The sequence below is a fragment of the Gobio gobio genome (assembly GCF_949357685.1).
Source record: "Gobio gobio genome assembly, chromosome: 11".
Lineage (NCBI taxonomy): Eukaryota > Metazoa > Chordata > Actinopteri > Cypriniformes > Gobionidae > Gobio > Gobio gobio.
The window spans coordinates 45,054,137-45,069,253 of NC_137104.1; the positions used below are offsets into that span (position 1 = coordinate 45,054,137).

Genomic DNA, 15,117 nt, shown 5'->3' on the forward strand with positions numbered 1-15,117 from the left:
ATTTAGACAATGCTATAGTGCACTATACTGGGAACAGGGAGTGTTTGAGTTTTGTTTGACTTGAATGCAAAATGGTGAGAGGTCAAAAAGGCTATCACTGTACATTCCTGCAGCTCAACCATGCTCTAACATTTTAAAATATAACTAGCCCAATCTTATTTTAAAGTAAGATTTGTACAAAGCTTATATCATATTCTCAATATAAAAAAAAATGAGACCTAAAGACAAACAATAAAATAAGTAATAAAAACGTATCATCTCTTTTTACGCAGAGGTCTGTCCTCAGCTCAACGGCCTAAGGGAGGAATTTTATATGTTAAGCTAAACATGGTGGGAAAAATCCTGCTGCTCTGTTAAGTGAACACAGGTACATGCACAAACATGAGAGGTTTCAAACAATCCACTTTTACCTCTAGATAATATAGTACAGCCCCTATAGTAAGAAGCTTAAGTTGCTGCAGGCGAATCTTCAATTCCCAATGAGATCAGCATAGCTCTATGTAGTTTCACATCTTATCAATTTACATCTTTTTGCACTTTGATAGATTTTCTGAAGTCACATTGCTTCTTCCAACATGGCTGCATCCACTTTTTACCAAGCACTTTTTATTTTATTTTACCAAGCAGTAAAATTTTAAATGAGAGTGTAATTTTGTTTTTGAGTTAGTTAACATCCTTTAAAGGGATAGTTCACCCTAAAATGAAAATTCTCTCATTTACTCACCCTCAAGTTGTTCAAAACCTATGCATTTTTTTCTCCTGCTGAACACAAAAGAAGATATTTTGAAGAATATGGGTAACCAAACAGTTGATGGGCCCCATTGACTTTTCCCAATGGGGCCTATCAAATGTTTGGTTACCCATTTTCATCAAAATATCTTCTTTTGTGTTCAGTAGAAGAAAGAAACTCATTCAGGTTTGCAACAAATTTAAAGTGAGTAAATGATGACAGAATTTTCATTTGTGGGTGAACTATCCCTTTAATCTACTTTAATGTAGAACATTCAAGGGTTTTAGAGTGCGAGTGTGAGATGCTTTGTCCATAAATGTCTGAACATGTACAGAGCTCTCCTCTGAGAAATGCAAGCGTCTATCTAACTTGCTCGAGGTGATGATCTGTCAACCCATTTTAAGTCATAGCGTCACTTTTCACTTTAAGATAATTTAAGATCCAATTCCTTGCTGTCAGCAAGTTTTTGATGGAAAAAAAGGGTTACTGCATCTTTCCTTGTCTGCATCACCAGCACATAAAAAGACCCTGAGTTTCTCCACTGTACTCACTCTCCAGGCAGAGCAGAGTAAGACCAAACCACAGTCCACATGGCTCCCACCTTCTCCAGCGGCAGCTTTGTTTCCAGCAGGTCCTCAATGGGCTCCTCACGATTCTCAGTTTCAGGTGGAGGAGGAGGAGGTGGCCGCATCAGCGCCATGAGGGCTGGCAGCGTCTACGGGGGTGCAGGAGGTTCAGGGGTCCGGATCTCCAGTGCCTCCCGCTCCATGTCCGCAGCTGGGTCAGGAGGCGGCTTTGGTGCTGTTGGAGGATTCGGTGGGGGATTTGGTGCTGGTGGAGGATTTGGTGCTGGTGGGGGATTTGGTGCTGGTGGAGGATTTGGTGCTGGTGGGGGATTTGGTGCTGGTGGAGGATTTGGTGCTGGTGGAGGATTCGGTGTCTCTGGAGGAGCAGATGACAGCGTCATTGGCAATGAGAAGTTCACCATGCAGAATCTAAACGACCGTCTGGCTACTTACCTAGTGAAGGTCAGCTCCCTTGAAAAGGCCAATGCTGACTTTGAGTTGAAGATACACCAATTCCTTGAGAGCAGAATCTCTCCTACTGGCACAGCTCGTGACCACTCAGCCTTCGGGGCTACTATCAGTGACCTCCAGGCTAAAGTAAGTCTAGCTAGGAAGATTCTCTGTGGCCACTGTTACAAGGAAATCGCAAAACCTAATACTCTTTATTCACTATACGACATGCAAACAAACAAATTAAAATATTTTTTTATTTTCCTTTTGTTTGCAGATCTTGGCTGCCATTCAGGTAAAGAGCACAGTCCACCTCGGCATTGACAACGCCAGCTTGGCTGCAGATGATTTCAGAATGAAGTAATTATTTATTTTTTATTAAAGAAATAAACTGTATAAAATATATGCTGTGCAAATGTCCATGCATTTTAGAAAAACAACAACAAATAACTGCGGTGCAAATCATTTGAAAATCTGCTTTTGGGTAATTTGCACGTTCTGACAAAAGCTATACACCTTTATACACAGTTTAATAATCTATTTGTCACATTAAAATAACATTTAAAATGAACTAGTATACTAATGTATACAGTAGACTATGGATTTGAACAAATTTTGATGTTGATTAAAGAAAGTTATTTTTATAATGTTCCTTTTTATTTGGCAGATATGAGAACGAGGTGGCAATGCGTCAGTCTGTGGAGGCCGACATCGCGGGGTTAAAGAGTGTTCTTAGCGAGCTCAACGTGAACAATAAAGACCTCAGTCTGCAGATCGAAGGGCTCAATGAGGAGCTGGTCTACATAAGGAAGAATCAAGAGGAGGTAGTGAATCTATTCATAATGGAGCAGAGCAAAACACAAGATTTATGCTAAAAACTGTCCCAGTGAAATATTTTAGACAGGAGGTCAGGTCACACAGGTGCCTTAAAGTCTTAAAGGGATAGTGAATGAAAATTCTGTCATCATTTACTCACCCTCAGGTTGTTTCTTCTGTTGAACACAAAATAAGTTATTTTGAAGAATGTTGGTAACCAAACAGCCGGTCTCCATTGACTTCCATGGTGTAGAAAAGAAATAGTAAAATTCTATGAGAGTCAATGGCAACCAGACACTGTTTAGGTACCAACATTCTGCAAAATATCTTCTTTTGTGTTCAGCACAAGAAACTTGAGGGTGAGTATCCCTTAAAGGTCAAGATGTTACTGTTTTATATCACATTTCCATATCATGGAACTTGGACATTTAAAGTAAAGAATAAACAGGTGATGATGGAAAGATATTTTCAAAATGGGCATCTGAAAATGATGTGTTTCTTCAGGACCTCTTGACCACACGTGATCAGATGAGTGGACAGGTCAATGTGGAAGTTGATGCCGCACCACAGGAAGACCTCACCAGAATTCTAGCTGAGATGCGTGAGCACTACGAGACCATCGTAGCCAAGAGCCAGAAAGACCTTGAAGGCTGGTTCCAGCAGAAGGTTGGTTCAGTCCAGAACCTGACTCTGTATATGAGAAACACAACACTCATAAAGTCATATGCATTCTATGGGCCCAGCTCAAAAATGTTGGAAACAAAATAATAAAGCCGGTCCAAATAATAGTTAATGAAATTAAAACAACATTTTGATAGCGGATCAAATCTTGCTAAATTATTATTTTTTATTTTGGAGAGTAGTGCCCAGACAGCAACATCGTGTCGGCCCAGATCCGGCCCACATCTGGTACATGTGAATTCCAGATGTGGGCCGGATCTGGGCGACACTATGTTGCTGTCTGGGTAGTATACACCGATCAGGCAAACCATCATGCCTGATTGGTGTAGCTAGCGCTATGTTGGGCTTTAAAATGTCATGTGTTAAATTACATTCTTTTTTAAAAAATACTTATTTTGCAGTCTGAGACCGTCAAACAAGAGGTTGTAACAAGCACAGAGACCTTGCAGACGTCGAAAACCGAGGTCACCACAGTGAAGAGCACAGTACAGTCACTGGAGATTGAGCTTCAGTCCCTCTTTTCAGTGGTGAGTGTGTTCAAGAAATGTACAGAGAACCCAAAAACTATTTAGACACATAAGTCACACTTAAATGTCTTTTTTGGACGGTACAGAAGCATAACAATACCATAATATGTTTGCAGAGTGAACATGCAACAAGTTCAAATACCTGTTTCTCTGGAAAAACAATGCTACAGCCAGTTAGTCTATTTTTAAATGTGCGATCTTTGTCGGAATATCTGTTTTTGTTTTGGTCTGTGTGCCACTGCCAATTTACACAATGGTATTTCGACACATAGTTGCCAGTTGGCGGAAAACACAGCAATGGAAGCCAGCAAACGAACTGGGTCAGAGATTGCAAATTAAACCTGACCAATAAAAACATTGCAAATGTATACATTAGCTTATACTGTAAGGCTTGTCGCTTTCAATTTTCAATGACACTGTTGGGTGTCCTTAATCTGGCAACCTGCGTGAGCATAGAGTCTGAGGAGGACGGGGCGGGAAAACTCTCCAATATTTAGAATTTGGACTGCAGTACCCATTTTAACCACTAGCTGTCAACATTACATAGTGCATAGTCAGTGTAAAGAGTAGCTACTTGAAAACCATACTTGAGTAAAAGTACAGAGAAAATGGCAAGTCACCGATTCCATTACGAATTGAGTAAAAATCTTAGAGTATCTGATTTTAACACTAAGTATTTTACTCATACTAAATGTAGGATCAAAGATGCACTAGTCCTCAACACCGAAGAGACATGCCACTGAAAAAACAAGAAACAGTTGAATTGTGAGGAGAGCAATCATGTTATTCTAAAATCAAAATAAAACTAAACACCTCAATATTGCAATAAATTAAGGTTGACACAACACAACAGTCTCTTAAATGTTCAAGAGTTTAGCTCAATTTCTCAAAAAGGGGAATAAGTAAACCAATATCCTTCAAAAAGGTGTCTTCAACAATAGAATGGATGTTATCAAAGTCTGCTTGAACTGGATATGCTGGCTTTATCACTAGCTGCAGACATGTCCTCATCTCATATATTCATGAAACACCTGCGATTCACAACTACATGCTAATGCACCCACATTCGCGCAAAGTAGGCTAGTCTTGTTGACAAGTTTGGGTAAGAAAGGCCAAAACCCACAAAATATAGTACCTTAAATGCCCTGTAGATGGAGATATTGCTTCTTTTGTAGCAGAAATAAACTGCTGCAGAAAAAGTTAGGTGCCATGCAAAATGTAACAAATTGCATTACTCAAAACTAACGTATTGGATTAAAGAGTACATATACTTATTCAAAAATATAGTCCAGTAGAGAGTGAAAGTTGCTAATATCTTTGATACTAAACTATAAAGTCGCAAAAAAGTTACTTAAGTACAGTAACTAATTGCATTTACTCAAATACTTTAGACCACTGCAAACCAAGTGCCATTTACAAATGGCAAATGATTTCAACATAACATACATACATTTTTTTTCAAATAAGTTTCAGTCATACAAATCAAAACTTAAGGTAAGGAAGTGTTGCTAATATGGCAAAGCTGTACCACCATGGAAAATGTTTTTTTTTAAAAAGTAAAAAAAAAGTTTTTCTTCTAGAATTTTAATTTCTATTTAAATGCATTGGAACTCATGCGAACCAAATAAGTAGATTCCTATGATTTAACCTTCAAAATGGCAAAACTCATCCTCACTCTCATCACATGGAAGAGCTAACTCTGCACTCTTCCTATTGTTGCCCTTTCGGTAAAATATCTCTGCATTCATTTTCTGAAAATAAATTATTTTATTATTTATACATAAAAACAACTACTACAATAAAACTTTTTTTGTATTTTTTGGAAATACATTACTGCAATTCCACTGTGGTAAAGTGTTGCCACCTATTTTTCCTGTAGTGGTACAGCATTGCCATTTGGAAACGTTGATATTTTCTCAATTTACAGTAAAACTATGTTAGACAATGAAAATATCTAATTTACTTAAGTTATTTACTTGATGTTTAGAAATGTGGTTAATAGAGCAATTTCTGGAGCACTTAAATAAGTGTCTTCCATGTGAGGGTGGAAAAAGAGTGGGAAAGAGAGTTTTGGAGGGACATTCAAATGTAATGTGACTTAAAAACAGCACATCGTTGGCTTCCCTTATATTGCCTGCCCTTTTAATTCCCATAGTGCAATGTATTGTATTTTTTTCTGAACTTAAAGGGTTAAATGATAAAAAGACTAAAAGTATTTGTATTGTACACTTTCTGGTTATCAAACTTTAAAGAAAATGTACAATTTTGTTCATTGCTAACATGTTTTTCTCATTATCACAGAAATCATCTATGGAAAGCAGCCTGAGTGAGACTCAGAATCGCTACTCCCTGCAGCTGTGCGGCTACCAGGCACAGGTGAGTGCTCACCTAAGGCTAAGAATCTCATTAATCTTACAGACAGAACTCTTACTGTAGCCAGCTCATTAACAAGGCTTTAAAATGACCTGTGTTGGGGTTAAAAGTTCTGTCTTCTCCCCTCGGGCTTGTAGGTCAGCGGAATGGAGGGCCAACTGGTGCAGCTCCGCAGTGATCTGGAGCGCCAAAGTCAAGAGTACCAGATGCTTCTGGACATCAAGACCAGACTGGAGATGGAGATTGCAGAATACAGGAGACTGCTGGATGCAGAGGCCAGCGGCAGGTCAATCACAGACCATATTTATATAGACATTAAAGGCAAAGTTCACCCAAAAATGAAAATTAGCCCATAATTTACACACCCTCTAGTCATCCTAGGTGTATATGACATTCTTCTTTCAGACGAATAACATCTGAGTGTTATTAAAAAAGTCCAGGCTAATCCAAGCATTAGAATTGGATTCATAGCTGCTCTGTTTTTGAAGTCCATAAAAAGTGCATCTGCCCATCAAATAACTGCTCCACGCAGCTCTGGGGTGTTAATAAAGGCCTTCTGAAGCGAAGCGAATCGATGATTTGTGTAAAAAAAAAATACATATTTAAAACTTTATCATGTAAACTTTCGGCCGACCGCCTTCCCTATTCAATTTATGGAAAAATTGTTGAAAAGTTCCCCTGCCGATTGAAAGACTAACGCGACCAGGTGGGCTCGTCATGACGTCACGTACGCATCTTGAGTTTCACTTTCAACATTCAACACTTTTCCACGGAAGGCGGTGGGCCGGAAGTTTACTTGATAAAGTTTTAAATATTAATATTTTCTTATACAAACGCGTATATATATATATATATATTGCACTATACACCGATCAGGCATAACATAATGACAATATCCTAATATTGTGTTGGTCCCCCTTTTGCTGCCAAAACAGCCCTGACCCGTAGAGGCATGGACTCCACTTGACCCCTTAAAGTGTGCACCAACATGTTTGCAGCAGATCTTGTAAGTTGCGAGCTAGGACCTCCATGGATCGGAATTGTTTGTTCAGCACATCCCACAGATGCTCGATTGGATTGAGATCTGGGGAATTTGGAGGCCGAGTCAAAACCTCAAACTCATTGTTGTGCTCCTCAAACCATTCCTGAACCATTTTTGCTTTGTGGCAGGATGCATTATCCTGCTGAAAGAGCCACAGCCACCAGGGAATACTTTTCCATGAAAGGGTGTACATGGTCTGCAACAATGATTAGGTAGGTGGTACGAGTCAAAGTAACATCCACATGGATGGCAGGACCCAAGGTTTCCCAACAGAACATTGCCCAAAGCATCACACTGCCTCCGCCGGCTTGCCTTCTTCCCATAGTGCATCCTAGTGACATGTGTTCCCCAGGTAAGCGACGCACACGCACCCGGCCAGCCACGTGATGTAAAAGAAAATGTGATTCATCAGACCAGGCCACCTTCTTCCATTGCTCCGTGGTCAAGTTCTGATGCTCACGTGCCCACTGTTAGCGCTTTTGGCGGTGGGCAGGGGTCAGCATGGGCACCCTGACTGGTCTGCGTCTATGCAGCCCCATATGCAACAAACTGTGATGCTTTGTGTATTCTGGCACCTTTCAATCAGAACCAGCATTAACTTTTTGAGCAATTTGAGCTACAGTAGCTCGTCTGTTTGATCGGACCACATGGGCCAGCCTTCGCTCCACGCGTGCATCAATGAGCCCATGACCCTGTCGCCAGTTAACCACTGTTCCTTCCTTGGACCACTTTTGATAGACACTGACCACTGCAGACCAGGAAAACCCCACAAGGGCTTCAGTTTTGGAGATGCTCGGACCCAGTTGTCTAGCCATCACAATTTGGCCCTGCGCATTTGTCCTGCTTCTAACACATCGACTTTGAGGACAAAATATTCACTTGATACCTAATATATCTAACAGGTGGCGTGATGAAGAGGTAATCAGTGTTATTCACTTATGGTCATAATGTTATGCCTGATCGATGTAGATAGACAGTACAAATTGGGCATTTAAGGTTTAACTGGTTGCGTATTTTTGTCTCCCAACAGCCTCATTATCTCAGCCAACTCTGGCTTCAGTTCTTCCAGCTCCATCACTAGCACCAAAACAGCAGTGATCACTGTTGTGGAAGAGGTGGTTGATGGTGGGACGGTGATTTCTACCTCTTCAACATCCCTTGTTAAGTGAAGCACACCAGACTCATGTTGGTTGGAGAATACACCTGCAGCTCCTATCAAGCAGTCAAAATGTGGTGTTAGTCTGTGAGCATTTGCAACAATAAAAAATGTCATAGACAAAATGTGTGTGGTTATGTCTTTTACTGTATATGGGTGCAATTTTGAACTGATTAAAGTGACCAAAACAACTGCAAAGAGGGTATTACCAATGCACATCATTAAACATATCCAACACCAGCTCAACCACATCCTCAATTAAACCCAGGTGAGAAATCAACTCATCCCATCATCCAAAATCTTAAAAACAGTGTTTTAAACTAGGTTAGCAAAGAAATGTAACCATGTAAATAACCTAGAAAAAAGTTTCTACATTTAAATGGCTGGTTTAGCAACATAGTTCAGATGACTGCATCTGCTGAATGTATGCAAATGAATGCGAATAAGTAAAAATGCTGGGAGTGAGAGTAAAGATTAAGATAAGAAGATAAGTAGGGTTAGTACTGGGTCATAAGTGTACGATAAAGCAGTTAGCATTGCACAATCCTGACAAATCTCTCCTGCCAAGCAACTAAAAGGTCAAACCGGAATGAAAGATGCTTAAATTGCTGCTAAAATGTCAAGCGGTTATCAAACAAATCTGGTTATTGTTCTGATGAACTTGCTTTGCGTAAACCTCACCTTTCCATGATAATGCTTTGCATGCAAGAAACCACAAATGTCAAACACATCATCTGCAGAAATGTCAGCCCAGCCCAGCCCAGCCCATTAAAAAAACGTGGTTTGGTCAGTAAGCAAAATTCATTTTCATGTTAAAACTGTGGAGGTCTTTAAACTCACACATCTCTTTTCATGATGATTGCTGTGCTACTGGGTTCTCGAAGCAGGATTTGTTTTTCTAAAATGGTTTAGTTTGAATTTTGGCAGCCTTTGAAACATTGGCAAAATAACCAAGACAATTGTATAGAAAAGAAAACAGCAAAAACAGAAAATGAACTAATCTATGAACTAAAGAAAACAATTTACGGATAGCAAAACAATTCTGTGTTATTGTTTATTTGCATTCACAATTCAATATTTGGAGGGACACCCCTCCAAATCATTGAATTCAGGTGTTCTAATCACTTTCAATGGCCACAGGTGTATAAAATCAAGCACCTAGGCATGCAGACACTTCTACAAACATTTGTGAAAGAATGGGTCGCTCTCAGGAGCTCAGTGAATTCAAGTGTGGTACCGTGATAGGTTGCCACCTGTGCAATAAGTCCTTTCGTGAAATTTCCTCAATGCTAAATATTCCACCATCAACTGTTAGTGGTTTTATAACAAAGTGGAAGCAATTGGGAACAACAGTCACGAAGTGGTAGGCCACGTAAAATCACAGAGCGGGGTCAGCGCATGCTGAGGCTCACAGTGCGCAGAAGTCACCAACTTTCTGCAGAGTCAATAGCAACAGACCTCCAAACTTCGTGTGACCTTCAGATTACCTCAAGAACATTGTGGAGAGCTTCATTGAATGGGTTTCCATGGCCAAGCAGCTGCATCCAAAATGCAAAGCTTCAGATGCAGTGGTGTAAAGTACGCCACCACTGGACTCTAGAGCAGTGGAGACGTGTTCTCTGGAGTGACGAATCACGCTTCGCTGTCTGGCAATCCGATGGATGAGTCTGGGTTTGGCGGTTGCCAGGAAAATGGTACTTGCCTGACTGCATTGTGCCGAGTGTAAAGTTTGGTGGAGGGGGGGTTATGGTGTGGGGTTGTTTTTCAGGGGTTGGGCTTGGCCCCTTAGTTCCAGTGAAAGGAACTCTTAATGCTTCAGCATACCGAGACATTTTGTACAATTTCATGCTCCTAACTTTGTGGGAACAGTTTGGGGATGGCCCCTTCCTGTTCCAACATGAGTGCCTGACCTCACAAATGCGCTTCTAGAAGAATGGCCATTAATTCCCATCAACACACTCCTTCAAAAAGATATATTCAAACACTATACACTACCATTAAAAGCTTGGGGTCAGAATAAGATTTTATCTTTTTTTGAAGAAGTCTCAAGTCATCTCAAGGCTGCAATTATCTGTTCACAAATATTATCAAAATTTAAAAAAGCTGTTATCTAATTAAATCTATTTTAAAATGTAATGTATTCCTTATATTTTATTCAGCATCATTACTCCAGGCTTCAGTGTCACATGATCCATCAGAAAACATAATATGCAGATTTGCTGCTCAAGAAACATTAATATTACATTTTTTGATGAATAGAAAGTTTTTTAAAAAGCATTTAATTGAAATAGAAATATTTTGTATCATTATAAAAGCTTTACTCTCACTTTTGATCGACATGAATGAAACCTTGTTGAATAAAAGTGCTAACTTTTATTACTGCCCCCAAACTTTTTAAAGCATAAAACTCAAAGTCAATGCTGAGTGTTAAGGGGTTTATGCATGCTTACAGCAAGAAACCATGAGGAGAAAACACAATAAATGTATAAAGGATAAAGTCTGAAAACAAGTTGTAATATGTTCTACACAAATACTTTTATCTTGTTTTAAGGATGTTTATATATTTTTGCACTTTATAATGGAGAAAAACTAAGTGTTTATATTCCCACCAATGCACACAAGTCTTCATCAGCCAGTAGCAGACAGATTTGATAAGCGGTGTCCTTTATCCGACAATTATCTAAGGTGTGACTTTTAAGGTCGTTGGAGATGTTCCAGAAAATGTGGCGAGATGACATGCATGGAATTCCAGGTATTGAGTCTCATATTCAGATTCACTCTATAAAAGAAGCCGACGTTCTCCTGGCTTCATTTACTGACCTGTCTAGACAGACGCAGACAGAAAGTCCCGGTCAACATGGCTTCCTCCTACTCCACCCGCAGCAGCTACATGTCCTCCAGCGGCTCATCCATGCGTGTATCCAAGGCAAGTGCAGGAAGCAGCCGTATTAGCACCGTGAGGTCTGGCAGCGTGTACGGCGGCGCAGGCGGTTCAGGGGTCCGGATCTCCAAGTCCTCTTTTTCTGCAGGAGGTTTCGGCATGTCAGCATCTGCAGAGAGCAGCATCATCGGCAACGAGAAACTCACCATGCAGACCCTCAATGACCGTCTGGCCACTTACCTGGTCAAGGTTCGCTCTCTGGAGAAGGCCAACGCTGATCTGGAGCTGAAGATCCGCCAGTTCCTTGATGGCAAAGCCTCTCCTGTAGCTCGTGACTACAGCGCCCACTATATCACCATACATGATCTTCAGGCTAAGGTATGTTAGGGTTTTCAGGGTTTTATGCAATCAAATATTGTAAATATGGGGCAAAAAGTAAATCATGTATATTCATTTATATGTCCAGATCATGGCAGCCATTCATTTGAAGGGTGGAATCCATCTCAGCATTGACAACACCAGCCTGGCCATAAATGATTTCAGAATGAAGTGAGTCTTTTCAGCAGATGTATCCATAATAGATCATCTATCTATCTATCTATCTATCTATCTATCTATCTATCTATCTATCTATCTATCTATCTATCTATCTATCTATCTATCTATCTATCTATCTATCTATCTATCTATCTATCTAATATTTCTAATCTATCTATCTATCTATCTATCTATCTATCTATCTATCTATCTATCTATCTATCTATCTATCTATCTATCTATCTATCTATCTATCTATCTATCTATCTATCTATCTATCTGTCTATCTATCTGTCTGTCTGTCTGTCTGTCTGTCTGTCTATCTATCTATCATCTGTCTGTCTGTCTATCTATCTGTCTGTCTGTCTATCTATCTATCTATCTATCTATCTGTCTATCTATCTATCTATCTATCTATCTATCTATCTATCTATCTATCTATCTATCTATCTATCTATCTGTCTGTCTATCTATCATCTATCTAATATTTCGAATCTATCTATCTAATATTTTTAATCTATCTATCTGTCTGTCTGTCTATCTATCTGTCTGTCTGTCTGTCTGTCTATCTATCTATCTATCTATCTATCTATCTATCTATCTATCTATCTATCTATCTATCTATCTATCTATCTATTATTTCGAATCTATCTATTACTTCGAATCTATCTATCTAATAATTTTAAATCTATCTAATATTTCTAATCTATCTAATAATTTTAAATCTATCTATCTAGTATTTCTAATCTATCTAATATTTCTAATCTATCCATCCATCCAATAATTTTAACACTATTATCTAATCTATCTACCTATCTATCTAATATTTCTAATCTATCGATCTGTCTATCTGTCTGTCTATCTATCTGTCTGTCTATCTATCTATCTATCTATCTATCTATCTATCTATCTATCTATCTATCTATCTATCTATCTATCTATCTATCTATCTATCTATCTATCTATCTATCTATCTATCTATCTATCTATCTATCTATCTATCTATCTATCTAGTTTTACCTCTAATTGTCTAATGTCCAGTGTGAGTGTTTCTAAAGAAAATGTTGCTGCATGACAGATATGAAACGGAGCATGCCATACGTCAGTCTGTGGAATCCGACATTGTCGGGCTGAAGAGGGTGATTGATGACCTCAACATCAGCAGAAAAGACTACACCATGCAGATCGAAGGGCTGAAGGAGGAGCTGGTCTTTTTGAAGAAGAATCATGAGGAGGTATATAATGCTTCTGTGTGGTAGTTTAGAAAGTAGTGTTAGAATTATTTCTCAAACCACCATGTAGGAGGACACATCATGGCCATATTCCAAGAGGACAAAGTCAAGATTCATCAGGCTCGAATTGTGTAAGAATGGTTGGGAGGGAGCATGAAGAATCATTTTCACACATGAATCGGCACCTCTGAGTCCAGACCTTTAAATTAATGTTGTGCTGGAGGAGACTTTACAGAGTGCTGGACTCTTGCATTGTCAATACAATACGATGCACCTCTTGATAGAAATAACATCACAACATTTATTTCCATTTGAGCCTGATAATTCCTGACATTTGATAAAGATTATATATACACATACCATTTTACTGTAAATCATGTAAATCCCAAATAATTATGATTTGTGATAAATACGTTTGCTTAAGTCAATATTTATCAATGAGGTTACTTGAATCGACATGAATATGAATTCATGCATATTCTTAGGATCTCTTGGCCGCACGCACACAAATGAGCGGACAGGTTCATGTCGAGGTTGACGCGGCTCCACAGGAAGATCTCACCAAGATCCTGGCAGAACTCCGTGAGCACTATGAAGCCGTCACAGCGAAGAACCAAAAAGATCTTGAGTACTGGTTCAAGACAAAGGTGAGATCTATCAAAACATACAGGGACAAAAGTCTTTTTAATGTGCTTTCCATGACAGAACGGTGTGAGACAGAACACATATAAAGTTTTTTTTTATTTTTTTATTTTAGACAGAAACTCTGAAACAAGAAGTTGTCACCAGCACCACAGACTTGAAAACAACTCGCTCTGAAGTCAATATAGTCAAATCCAGAATGCAGTCATTGGAAATCGAACTCCAATCCATACTAGCCATGGTCAGTGATACGCAATTGGCAGTTTTTGTGGCACTTATATTAGCATTCTAGTATTACGTTATTCTGAATGTGCATGTTATCGTCAATTTAGAAATCATCTTTGGAGGCCACACTGTCTGACACACAGAACCGTTATTCCATGAAGTTGTCAAGCTACCAACATCAGGTGAGTAGATTTGCATTGAAAAGGATAGTTCATAAAATTCATAATTTACTCACCATCATGTCACTCCAACCTGACTTTCTGTCCTGTTGTAACACACACACACACACACACACACACACACACACACACACACACACACACACACACACACACACACACACACACACACACACACACACACACATTATTCAGCACAAGAATGTAAGATCTGAATAGGAACAAAACCACTCATTTTTGGTGCTTCTAGATCACCGTCCTGGAAGAGCAGATCGTGCATCTCCGGGCTGATCTGGAGCGCCAGAGTCAGGAGTACCAGGTGCTCCTGGACATCAAGAGCAGACTGGAGATGGAGATCGCAGAGTACAGGAGACTTCTGGACGGAGAAGCCACGTGAGTTTATCTGTTGATTTCTTTCACATAATTCTCCGTCGCTCAGCTCCAAATCATTGAAAAAGCACTCCCAGGAACATACTACTATTATTATTATTATACTGAGTTTAAAATGAAAGTCCCACTAACTGTTGTTTTTCTTCCACAGTGTCAAAAAAACCTCCAGTTCCACCTCGAGGACTAAAGTCATCACTGTTGTGGAAGAGGTTGTCGATGGAAAAGTGGTTTCCAGCTCCACGTCTGAAAGCCTGTCTGCCAGTCGCAGAATTTTGTAATGCGCGGTTGTGTTTGCTGTAAGGGCAAAACTGAAAACCAAATAAAACAGCATTATGAAACATTTTTGTGGTAATGATGCATAAACTACGTATTCTTAAAAGTGGGATTACATTTTGATTAATAATAATAAAAATAAAACTAATAAATCGGACCCACTTTATATTAGGTGGCCTTAACTACTATGTACTTGCATTTAAATGAAAAATTTGATACTGCTCTTATTGTGTACATACATGTTTTTACATTGTACTTACATTTAAAAAAAATTACCTGCATGTAATTACATCTGTAATTACAGATCCCTTAGACCTAACCCTACCCTTAAACTTACCCAATGTACCACCTGTCCCTAACTTTACCTGTATCCCACCTCAATATCAGCAAAAGTGTTTTGCAATACAATATGAACAC

The 15,117-nt window shown here is 39.2% G+C and overlaps 2 protein-coding genes across 2 annotated transcripts; both read left to right on the forward strand.

The window, feature by feature from the left end:
* Positions 1 to 1,320: 1,320 nt before the first annotated feature.
* On the forward strand, positions 1,321 to 8,354 carry krt1-19e (keratin, type 1, 19e; the record flags this gene model as incomplete). Its single annotated transcript, XM_079828571.1, has 8 exons — positions 1,321 to 1,893; positions 2,024 to 2,106; positions 2,414 to 2,570; positions 3,067 to 3,228; positions 3,645 to 3,770; positions 6,072 to 6,146; positions 6,281 to 6,429; positions 8,216 to 8,354. The coding sequence occupies 8 exons, from the start codon at positions 1,321 to 1,323 to the stop codon at positions 8,352 to 8,354; spliced, it is 1,464 nt and encodes a 487-aa protein (XP_079684697.1).
* Positions 8,355 to 11,157: 2,803 nt separating this feature from the next.
* On the forward strand, positions 11,158 to 15,117 carry krt1-19d (keratin, type 1, gene 19d). Its single transcript, XM_079829372.1, has 8 exons — positions 11,158 to 11,600; positions 11,689 to 11,771; positions 12,838 to 12,994; positions 13,477 to 13,638; positions 13,749 to 13,874; positions 13,966 to 14,040; positions 14,288 to 14,430; positions 14,579 to 15,117. Exons 1-8 carry the CDS (start codon positions 11,199 to 11,201, stop codon positions 14,703 to 14,705), a joined length of 1,275 nt encoding a protein of 424 aa, XP_079685498.1. The 5' UTR covers positions 11,158 to 11,198; the 3' UTR covers positions 14,706 to 15,117.

What these genes read in the sequence shown, in the direction of transcription:
- krt1-19d (XM_079829372.1), top strand. Translation starts at nt 11,199, where the DNA reads ATGGCTTCCTCCTACTCCACCCGCAGCAGCTACATGTCCTCCAGCGGC. An exon ending in ATAAATGATTTCAGAATGAA is followed by an intron (nt 11,772 to 12,837) that starts GTGAGTCTTTTC and finishes GCTGCATGACAG; the next exon opens with ATATGAAACGGAGCATGCCA. An exon ending in CTTCTGGACGGAGAAGCCAC is followed by an intron (nt 14,431 to 14,578) that starts GTGAGTTTATCT and finishes TTTCTTCCACAG; the next exon opens with TGTCAAAAAAACCTCCAGTT.